Source organism: Moschus berezovskii, chromosome 16, assembly GCF_049115385.1.
Source record: "Moschus berezovskii isolate FMDL1 chromosome 16, NW_MosBer_1.0, whole genome shotgun sequence".
Taxonomy (NCBI): Eukaryota; Metazoa; Chordata; class Mammalia; order Artiodactyla; family Moschidae; genus Moschus; species Moschus berezovskii.
In genome coordinates this window covers 72,790,461-72,802,689 of record NC_142475.1, presented here as the reverse complement: position 1 = coordinate 72,802,689, position 12,229 = coordinate 72,790,461, and the positions used below count along the sequence as shown (strand labels likewise).

The 12,229-nt window shown below is 38.9% G+C and overlaps 1 protein-coding gene across 8 annotated transcripts in view; it reads right to left on the bottom strand.

Annotated features, from left to right (window-relative positions):
* The window catches only part of ASPH (aspartate beta-hydroxylase), a 183,100-nt gene that overhangs the window by 94,217 nt on the left and 76,654 nt on the right, over positions 1 to 12,229 (bottom strand). For all 8 annotated transcript variants that reach the window (XM_088844454.1, XM_055432550.2, XM_055432548.2 and 5 more), the window contains 3 exons: positions 11,936 to 11,974; positions 11,380 to 11,415; positions 10,052 to 10,096 (listed from right to left, as the gene is read on the bottom strand). In XM_088844454.1, coding sequence (XP_088700580.1) covers positions 10,052 to 10,096; positions 11,380 to 11,415; positions 11,936 to 11,974 — 120 coding nt within the window. The remainder of the gene's footprint in view (positions 1 to 10,051; positions 10,097 to 11,379; positions 11,416 to 11,935; positions 11,975 to 12,229) is intronic.

Here is a 12,229-nt window from a genome sequence, read left to right as displayed (position 1 = left end):
GCACTTCCCCAGTCAGCTCCTATCACGACATCACCTGGATTCCTACTCCTCCGTTACCTGACTGCCCTCTCTCAGCTTGCCCTCTAATTGTTTCCACCTTCCACTAGGTGCCCACCTGTACACTCTAGACTCTAGGATGTGAATGACCTTGACTGGCAGGCATTGCAGCCTCTCTGACCCTCAGTCTCTTCATCTGCCAGCACAGTAATAACACCCAGGTGCCTGGAGCCTCGACTCCCTAACTCAGCACAGTGCAGCAAAACAGGCCTGCCTAACCTTAAAGGTCTTTTCTGTTTCTTCTAAGCGCCTTGGAGGAAAAAAACGACACTTTCTAGAACCCCAGAAGCTTCGTCCCTTGGTGTCTCATTCTCCTTTACTGCCCAGAGAAGGAAGATCAGAAGAGAATCTTCTGTACCCTTTGCTACCCTTCCGGTCACTCAGACTCCTCAGTTCTCTCAAACAGGCTGAAGGCTAATCCTCACCAAGTGATAGTCATGGAGGACCAGAGTGTGCAGGTGAATGAGTGACCTCGCCAGGGACTTATCAGAACTTCTAGGTGCGGGACAAAAACCTACACAGCATGATGCAGGGACTATTCATCTGAATTCTGCCCCTCAAATTGTAGCATCATAGTAAATATTAAACAAAATAAACATTACCTAACTAGAAATAGGTAAATAAAGAGGTTGAATGTACCCCTTTGTGATTTTAGTCACCAAAAGTGCTAGAATACCCTGAAATATTAGAAAGTATAAAATGAACTGATGTTATGGAACAAAACAAAAAAATATATATATACTCTAAAATAATGACAATACAGAGAAGAATTCTTCTGCATTTTATTGCACTCAAATAACATTAAACAGAAGATTTTACATTATTTTTAGAAAATTCACTGATGTTTCCCAGCTTGGCATATTATTTGTAAAGACAAGGCTCATCCATCAAGATATTTGGAATTAGAAAGTATCTGAATACGACCATAGCATAATGAATTCTCAGTGTCCACAGTTCTAGAGATGATTATATACAAAAATCCAGCGAAATTTATCTTATGCATTTATCAGTCTGTCACTGCTGTTTCTCTAAAAAAATATGGCTTTATTAAAAAGTAGTGTTCTATAATTCACAATACGAAGTAACAGCTTTATTAGATTTTTGAGTAGCAACTTTGTATTACCCAGATCACAGCTTCAGAAAATTATTGCTCTTTCACTATGTATTACTTTGGGCTTCACTAACACTACGGTTCAGCATACTACACTGTAGTGATCGTTAATGATAAAAATATAAAATCTCTTTGATTTTAACCCTAAAAGCAGGGAAAAAAAAAATTGCTTTATCTTAAAACAATGTGAACATGATCAAGAGCTCCCCTGACATGTAAATAAAACCACATCTTAGGTTTTTTTTTTTTTAATAGCTCATGGTCCTTTCAAAATGAGAGTGTAGCTACCTCTTTTTCCTAACAAATGAGCATTTTCATCACAGCAACCATTTCTGAGCTACATGCTAGCCACATTAAAAACAGAAGAAAGTCTCCAGCATGGAAAGGAAAAGCCTCAAAAGCTGTGAAAGCACAGGGAACTTCTGGTTTCTGAGCACTTTTCACAAAATCTGCTTCGTTCAGCCAGAGGCAATGTCTACTTGATACACGGAGCAGGAATCAGTGTTGTACATGTTACTTTACCAGCCAAAGGAAGAACAACCTTTATGTTAGGTACCACTAACTAAGATTTATACAAATACCAACAGGACTACAGCTATTCTACAATCACCCCAATGTGCTGAAAGCGTTTTTGCATGATATAACAGGCTGTTCCTTTCCTCTACATTCTAACAAAAATTTTAATTTCCCCCCTTTTTTTCTGAAAAATAAATTACCCACGACAATTTAAACATTTTTTGAAATATTAAATTTTTTCTAATTAACAAGCTAAAAGCTGCATGAATCTCAAATGTTGAGTTTTACCCTGAATACTTGAAGCTAATATAGCAATTTTTTTTAATAAAGGTATCAGTGCAGATATATACATCTCAAATCTTCACAGCTAATGATGATCCCATCAGTGTTTTTCAGAGCCCTTAGACAAGGCACTCTTAGTGGCTTTAATTCATGTTTCACGCAGTGTACACAAGTCAGCTGACATAGTGTTAATTACTGATAAGATATATTAAAACCCTGCCATGACAAGTGCTGCTATCTCATCAATGATTATTAATTACTGTCTGAAAAACACATATATGTAGGTAAGACTAAAAGCTGCATCACAAAAGGGAAAAGAAAAATCCAGTGGATCCACTAAGGCTATCAGAAAAGGACATGCAGGAATGTAACAATACGTGTGATTTTTGTTTCTTAAAAAAAAAAAAGAAAAACACTAAAATGCCAGTGGACTATGGTTCATTCAAAACATCTTTAGTGTTCATTCCCAAAGATCTTGGTCTGCTCAGAAATTACTTCACAAGATCTATCCCAGCCATCTTTTGGAGCGTATGGTTAAGCTGGTCCTCTTGTGGTAGGTAGTAGGGGCAGTCTTTCTGAAGCTTTAAGTATCTGCAAAAATAAGGGGAAATCTAAATTAAAGGACCAACTAGACACAGATTGCGAAACTGCTTCATTTTTACTCTACTGATAAAAAACCACCAATGGAAAGTAAATGTTTTATTTTTCTTGTATTGTTTTTAATGGCAACTGGTTAAGAATGACTCACTACTTAAGAGTAGTTCTTGGGAGGCTTACTTGCAAAGCTGATAAAAACCTGAGGTTCTTTAAAGCATCTGAGAGTTACAGTTGAATTTAAGAATGTCAGTCTTTTGAGAAATACATTCAATTTCTTTCTCCCATCAATGTTTTCACTGTATTAAAAAGAAATGCAACAGAGGGGGAAAAATCTAGTATGGTGTTTGAAACACGAATATAGGGAGGATTTTACAAGAAGCAACAAGATACTGTAAGCTGTAGTTAAAATGCATTACTTCTAATCTTATATCAATTTTTCATGCTATGGATGATATAAATGGTTGATTAAAAAAAGTATATACTATTTTAAAAGAAATAAAATTCATTCCAACTTTCAACATTTTCTTATTCCAAACTTTAGTATCAAATTTATTTTACTATTACAGCTATGTTATGATTATGTTATGATCTATGTTACGGTTAAAGTTAAAAGGGAGCTTGTGCACACGAAGACCCAACCAAATTTTGATGTCATTTCTAAAACTGTATTATAGGCCTTCCTTCCCTCCCTCCTTCCTTCCCTATCTATCTACATATGTGCATGTATGTATAACCAGAAATTTTTACATAAGCAGAATTATTTGGTGCTAATGAGAAGCAACTGGAAATTATATGTATACTTTTATATATCCAACAGAAATGAATATTTCCACCAAAAGACGTGCATAATGTGTAAGAATGTTCATGGCAAATTTTTTCATAATAGACCAAAACTACAAACATTCACTACAGCCATCAGTGTCGGACAGAATTTTTAAATGGAAAATATTTACAGTCAATAATAATAATAAGACCAATGACTCCACATAGCAATGTGGATGAAACAGCCATGATGGTGAGCAATGGAAACCGGTCACCAGGAAAGTGTATATATATTTGCATGTGTTGACTTGTGGTTCTGTTTAATCAAATTCAAAGGCAGGCAAATCCATCTATGATGACAAAGTCAGAACAGTAGTCATCTTTGGTGGGGTCGTTACTGAGGGCAGAAGAGGGAAAGACTTTCCAGGGGCTGGAAGAACTCTGTGTTGTGGGTACAAGAATATATGACATGTACAAGTTCATCAAACTATATCATCAACAGGTGAGTACTTCCCTGTGTATAAATTACACTGCACCAGAAAGAGTTAAAAAAAAAAAAGTTATCTTAGAATTTAAACATTAGCTGGACTGTGAGGAATGTGCATTTCTATAATCTGTGCAATCAAAAATCCTGGAGACTATGGGAAATTGTTTAAAGTACAACATGAGTACTGATAAAAAGGCAAAGAAGCGAAAAGCTTAATAACGATTTTGAACGACTCAAATCTATGCGCCAAAGTATCTGAACCAGGTTTCCACCCAGAAGCAGTAGTTGCCCAAGTTGCAAATCCAGCACCTCCAGAGGCCAGTCGTCTCTGCACCTCTCTGCTCCTTCCACCTTCCTGATCTCCACTCAAGTTCCATCATTCATCCATTCAAGCCAGAAGCAAAGGAATCAAGCTAGACTTTCCCCCCTTAACCAGCCCGTCTCCCACCAATCCCCTGCACCCCCAAGGTCCTTGAATCCATCCTGCTTTGCTCCTCTCCCACTATTCCCAGCTCCCACCACTTGTGCTTAGATGAACATATCTGCCCCCTGACTGGTCTCCACCTCCTCGTGGGACTGCTCTGTTCAAATATGGATCGGATCATGCAACTCCTAAGCTTGAAGTTTTTCAGCAATTTTCTTGCATTCTTAGTGAAAGTTGCTCAGTCATGTCCGACTCTTTGAAACCCCATGGACTGTAGCCCGCCAGGCTCCTCTATCCATGCAATTCTCCAGGCAAGAATACTGGAGTGGGTAGTCATTCCCTTCTCCAGGGGATCTTCCCAACCCAGGGACTGAACTCGGGTCTCCTGTACTGCAGGCAGATTCTTCACTGTCTGAGCCACCAGGGAAGCCCTAGGCCCACATTCAAATTCTCAAACATCATTTATGGGCCACTCCGATAAACGCTGCCTGCCTGTCCACTGTGTCTTCCTAGCCGGTCCATGGCACACCGCCTTGATCTTTGTGCCTCAAGCACTTGCGCCCTCTCCCCCACATGCTGGCTCCTTCACTTCAAGCAGCCCCTCCAGGCTCAGCTCCAGCATGACCTGCTCTGCTCCCCTGGCCCCTACAGTTGGGTTGGTTCCGCTTCCTCTGGGTGCTGGCCTGGGTATCACTCTGAGACGTTAACTTTGCCGTACTGGCTGTTGTCCTCAGCGGCACACCCACAGGTCTGTGAATCGATTCCAGACAGGGACTGCATTGTTCACTGTGTGTCTGGGGCAGAGCTGTACCATGCATGCAGGTGTGCGTGCTTTCAGTCATGTCCAACTCTTTTGCGACCCTGTGGACTGTGGCCTGCCAGACTCCTCTGTCCATGGGGATTCTCCAGGCAAGAACACCAGAGTGGGTTGCCATGCCCTCCTCCAGGGGATCTTCCCAACTAGGAGACTAAACCTAAGTCTTCTGTGTCTCAGGTAGACGGATTCTTTACCCACTGAGTCACCTGAAAGGCCTGAGCCTGTACCAGAGGAGATGTTTAATATATATTTCTTGAATAAATGAAAGATCAAATCACTAACAATAATATGCATATTAGGCTCTTATTACCATAAGCTAAGACCTTTAGAACTGCCAGCCTAAAGCTGGTTGTGGGTCTTATTGATCCAATTAGAAAATGCTTGATGACAAGGGAGGCATGAGTGACAGCTCTGGACAGAGGCAACAGTGAAATCTGCCCACCTGAGAGAATATTCAGATGTGGATGAGTTACAAATGTCATCTCCATCTTCAGAGAGAAAAGAGCAGCAGATTCAGCCAGAAACACTGATGTTCACACATCTTCATTTCAGATAGCACGATTATCACCCCAAAACATAACATAAACATTTTTCCTGGCATTGTTGTTGTTCAGTTATGCAGCTGTGTCTGACTCATTGTGGCCCCATGGACTGCAGCACGCCAGGCTTCCCTGTCCTTCACCATCTCCCAGAATTTGCCCAAACTCACGTCCATTGAGTCAGTGATGCCATCCAACCATCTCATCCTCTGTTGCCCCCTTCTCCTCCTGCCCTCCATCTTTTCCAGCATCATGGTCTTGCATGACAGAAAAATTATTAAAGGAACCAATTAGTCAAATGGTCTTAAAGTATTGTATGGCAGAGAATATTATGCTGGTGAATTTCCGAAGTGATTTGTTCATAAGTCATTCAATTTGTGCTATGTATAGTTTTTTTTTTAATATTTTTTTCTTTATGTGGATCATTTTAAAAGTCTTTATTGAATTTTGTTAAAATATTGTTTTTGTTTTATATTCTGGTTTTTTGGCTCTGATATATGTGAGATCTTAGCTTCCCAACCACACCCCCTGCACTGAAAGGTGAAGTCTTAAACACTGGACCAACATGGAAGTCCCCATGCTATGTATAGTTATGCTGTCAGATTGCTAGAAATAGGCTGCGTGATATCAAGTAAAAATATGACTTTGAGGACAAGGTGGAAAACCCACTAAGGAAGCAGAGGTTCCAAAATCAATTTTTTTAAAAATATGATATTAAAAATGATTGACTTCTAACATGAGCATGATCAATTTTTCAGATTGACTTTTTACTTCCTTTCCAAAAGGATGCCAGCAAAGCACTTATGAATTTATCAATATAAACAAAAGATAGAAAAATTTAAGCTATTGGGCAGCCTTCAGTTCAGTTCAGTCGCTCAGTCGTGTCCGACTCTCCGCGACCCCATGAATCACAGCACGCCAGGCCTCCCTGTCCATCACCAACTCCCGGAGTACACTCAAACTCATGTCCACAGAGTCGGTGATGCCATCCAGCCATCTCATTCTCCGTCGTCCCCTTCTCCTCCCGCCCCCAACCTTTCCCAGCATCAGAGTCTTTTCCAGTGAGTCAACTCGTCTCATGAGGTGGCCAAAGTATTGGAGTTTCAGCTTTAGCATCAGTCCCTCCAATGAACATCCAGGATTGATCTCCTTTAGAATGGACTGGTTGGATCTCCTTGCAGTATAAGGGACTCTCAAGAGTCTTCTCCAACACCACAGTTCAAAAGCATCGATTCTTCGGCGATCAGCTTTCTTCACAGTCCAACTCTCACATCCATACATGACCACGGGAAAAACCATTGCCTTGACTAGACGGACCTTGGTCGGCAAAGTAATGTCTCTGCTTTTTACTTTTCCACAATGAATCATAATTAATCTTCAACATTTCTGAGCCTTAAGTGAAAGGCTAATGCATATTAAGACAAAGATGCCTAAGGCTACACTATCTCTACCACATCAAAACAGCTCTCATAACTCATCTGTTCTTAGGTCTTCATTTCTATGAAATCCTCAAGAGCACAGAAGCTGAGCGTGTGAACTCTTGGAGCCAGACCACAAGAATCAAACTCAGTTCTAGCATTTATCAGCTCTGTGATTTCAGGCAGGTTCCTCTGCCTTGCTATGCCTCAGTTTTCCCATCTGTAAAATGGAGATATGAGCATTTCACCTCTTGGGCCACTGGAAATACTAAGGGAGTTAATTCATGTGAAGTGCATGACACACATGATGCTTAACCGAAGTCAGCACTCTCCATCCCCTGGTGGGCAGCCGGATACAATAGTAAATCAAGACAATTCCTGCCCCATGGGATTATCCCAACAATATTATTATGAAATTTAATTTGCTATATTAAGACTGTGTAACCTAGTCTTAGAAAGATCAGAGAAGGCATAGTAATCATCAATTGGATTCTGAGGGCCAGGAAAAAGTGAACTGATATCCAGCATTGTACAGAGAGCTTCAATCTGAGTTTTCGACTGATTAAAGAATTTTAGAGATTACAAGGTAGTAAGGTAACAGGCCCCACAATTGTTGCCACAGTTTCTGCATCACATATGTCATTCAACACTATTGTAAAAGTAGTCCACCTTACTGTACAAAATAGCAACTAATTCATGAATATTATTCTTTCATAAGATTGAATAATTAAACGATGCAACATCAAGTAAGAGTAAGAAAATAACACGAAATAAGCAAACGCAGTATAATCATTACAAGTAACTACTGCTAACTCTCCGCTTCACATCCTCCTTGGTAAAGGACAAACTATAGCACGCAGTGCATCACTCAAATTTTTATGACACCAAATGATAAGTGACAACTTCTGGAGCAGGTCTATCAGAATTCAGCTTCTCTTGATCTACCTCAAATATCAACCTAAAGTGAAAGAAAGTGAAAGTCGCTCAGTCGCATCCGACTCTTTGCGACCCCATGGGCTATTCAGTCCATGGAATTCTCCAGGCTAGAATACTGGAGTGGGTAGCCTTTCCCTTTCTCCAGGGGACCTTCCCAACCCAGGGATCAAACCCAGGTTCTCCTGCATTGCAGGCAGATTTTTTACCAGCTGAGCCACCAGGGAAGCCCCAATATGAACCTAAATAATTTGTAAATAGTAACAGTCACAGCCACCATTCACTGGGATCTCATTACGTGCCAGAAAGGATGCATATGAATCAAATCTTCATTTTCATTTGCTTCAGATGTTAAATATCTCATCAAAAAAAAAAGCACCTTATTCTAGCCCCCAGCCCCCTCACCCCTACAACCACTCCTTAGTATTTTATAATTATGTTCCAAAGAAATTTGAGGGCTCATTTATAAAACACCAAAACAGAAGCACAGAGCTTTTTGGTCAGAAAATAATATTATATTTCATACCTTCATTAAAGTCAGGTCAATATTAAAAAAATATCAACCATAACTAGAAAAAAGTGTTGTAGATACTCATTACTTTTAGGAAAACTTATGAAACAACTTTCTTTAAAGGAATAGAGAGTAATCAAAATGCAAATTCAGTAACCCACTCTGCATTCTCAGGTTAGAAACAAGGCACTCTGTGACGTACTGCTCAGTAATACAGAGGAAATTACAAACTTAGGATGAAAACATAAACATTCCTGACTCTGTGCATCTTTCCTAAACACAAAATATACACATATGCCCAGAAGTTATCATGTAAAAGATCAATTTCTCCATGGATTTTGTTTCTCATTCACATTATAATGCCAACAACGCAGTTCCTTCAGTATTCATACATATTATAAATGTACAACGTACAGCAACTATCAAAACTTAGAACTACCCAACCATTAAATAAGTAAATATGAGCTGTGGTATAACTAAAAATAGTCCTTGATTAGAAAAGGCTTTTTCCCCTTGAAATTGAGTATTTCGACAAATTTTGGCAGGCACGATTATTTCTTCCAAAATCAATACTTCTAGTGCACATCATTGCTACAAAAGTCACATGAAGCATAAGATGAAAAATACAAGTAAAAATTGAACCAATAAATAACATGGAAACAAGAAAAAAGGAAATAAAACACAGACATAAGAGGAAATACATTTGAGAAAGAGATGCTGGAGAATCCTCACTGAATAAGATATTTTTTCCCACTTAGAGAGTAAGAGGTTTACATATAATTTTCTGATTACAGGAATAGTTAATGTCTTCTCTAAAAGGCATTTGAAAGCACAGGCTTTGATTGAAATGCTGTCTCCATTCTTTAAACTCGATGATGTTGAGAGGGACGTGTTGGGGAAGGGAGGGAAAAGCAGAGTGATGGATATAACACAGTGGGCTGGCAGGAAGGACTCTAGGACACTCACTCACAAGTCCCAGATAGCCTGGACCATGTGGGGTGCAAGGATGCTTTTAGGGAAGATGGGCAGTGCGGGTGGGTGGGGAGAACCAATGTCACTAATTTATGCACTGTTCAACTTTCATCTGAAGGCAAGTCTGATTCCACATCCTCCATCAGATAGCCTGTCAATCAAAACAAGGGAAAAAGCCCACAACCTCACTTCTACTACTATCACCATCTATGATAGCAAAAATCATACAGTGTTTTGATCATGAACGCTCCTCAAATTCTAGCTCAACCAATAAGTACTAGACTCTGTCTGATGCATATTCCCCATTACTTTGGCTCAGCTGACCTAAACACACAAAATTTTCCTTTTAAATTTAGGATGCTGCTGCTGCTACTGCTGTTGCTAAGTCGCTTCAGTCATGTCCGACTCTGTGTGACCCCAAAGACGGCAGCCCACTAGGCTCTTCTGTCCCTGGGATTGTCCAGGCAAGAGTACTAGAGTGGGTTGCCACTGACTTCTCCGTTAAATTTAGGATAGGTATAATTAATCCTCTTCTCTCAGGAATTCTACTCTCCATAGAGTTTTTTTCATATAGCATCCTTTAAATTCAATAAAAAAGAAAAAGGAAATACTTGAAATGCCATACCTGGTGGTACTTCTTGCTGTTCCTCTGCAGGGGGCACATGCAGTTCTGAAATAATAAATAAATAATAAAATAAATAAAAAAACACTCCATTACAGATTGCTGTCCAGTGTTTCAAGATTACAGATCTTTAAGTTGGCATGATTATTTTTACAGACTGGGCGTTTGATTGCAATTTATCATAAAGCATTAGGTTTTTGCACCAACACAATAAAGAAAAATGAGCTATAATTTTGTAAAAGTTTGTATATTTCTCAACTGTCCTGAACCACAGGCTTTAAAACATTATCTGCCTAACTGACTAACCTCAAAACTTACTGTCTGGCAAAGGAGATATGAACCAAAGCCCAAGTTTTCACCACAATTTTGCATCAGACTTGATAGGAATAGGAAAGCTGTTGAAAGATATTTAAAGCATCTTGTTTCTTGTTGCTGCTGCTTCTTGTTAACAATACAAAAAGTTAAATTCAAATAGAATCTTTAAAATGTATCACTGTCCTTAATAAACTCGTTTTTGAAAAATAATGCTCAAGGTAACTTATTCTAAAACTAGCCAAAAATATGGATATGAATTATAATATCTAGTCTTTTTCTGTAGACATCAACCCACTTACAACTAAAGAAACTGTAAGCCTCACCACCCAATGGTATAATGATATACTGATCTGATTCGCTCCATAAAATTACATCACATGTTAGTATCTTCATCCCTAACAACACAGTGGGTGGGCAGGAAATACCTTAATTGAGACACTATCAAGAAATAAAGTTGTTATCTTTCCTTTTGTTCAAGATTTTGTGTAACAGGCTTTGGTCAAAAAAATATTTTATTAGCGTTTTCTAAAACTCAAAATATTTATGCAGCTATTTTAATCATTTTTCTTCTTGCATTAATTTGCTTCTACTTGTAAGAATGCTCAAAACAGTTGAAAATATTTTAGATAAAAGGAAAAAGAAGCATCATACATATTTTCTCCAGCTGAAAGGACACAACTTTCAACCCACTTCTGCCCATGGATAACACCTTCTCCTGACACCACCTCCTCCTACTTAGGGCAGCCCTCCTCACCCTGATATGATACTTTCTACTATACAATCCTGATTTCATCTCCATCACTGCCTTTCTCATAATCTTCACTTTATCATCTCATTGGTCACTAGAGTGCCAGCCCCCAGTGAAAACAGAATTCTAACTCTCTTATTCACTCTCATCCTCCGAGCCCCTGAGCACTGTAAAGACAGCAAATAGTAAGTGCATGATAAATGCTTGTTGAATAAATGAATATAACTTTAATATAAAAAGTAAACAAATTTCTATAAAATTAACTTACCTTCTAAAATTGTGTTTGAATTGTCTACAGCATTATCTAAAAAAAAAAATAAGCATATCTTACATTAACTCACTTTCACAAGTTCTTTAAATTAATATATTTGTTTGGAGACCTAAATTTGACTCTTTTTAGATTGGGGTTTCTTATAGAGAGATTTGTTAGAATATCAACTTTAATTTCTAAATTATAATCAAAGAATACATCAATAGGCTGGGGATGTCTTCAGTGGTCCAGCGTCTAAGGCTCTGAACTCCCAACACAGGGGGGCCCGGGGTTCAATCCCTGGTCAGGGAACTAGATCCCGCATGCCGCAACTAAGTCCTGGTGCAGTCAAAAAACAAATATTTAAAAATCAATTGATTTTAAAAATAGGTTGGCATTATCTCTGCTGACATAAACCTTGCACCATAAACAGGATAAACATATCAACATGATCCCATTCCTTAGGGACTTAAGCATGTCTTGCATTTCTGACTATAACTATCTTTGTTCCACAAGTTCTACTTGTTTTAACAAATGCAAGGGGAGCTGACTTGCAGGAAGCTCAATACCTTACCTGAACTTTCTGTCCCTTCATTTTGCAATGGCTCGTACACTACAAAATACACAGAAAAAATACTCCTTTAGCCCAGCATCTCATTAAAACACAAGAGCGGCCATACAGTTCAAAGTCTAGTTTATTCTTGAACCTGTGAGACTTCCTTACTAGTAAATGGCAGTTTACAGAGTACAGTGGGCAAGAGTTTGGTTCTGGGGTGAAACAGGCCTAGATTCAAATTGCAGAGTAGCCTCTTCTAGCCAGAGGAACAATTATATATGCTTCCTTCTTGCAAAATGGGGAAAATTAGTT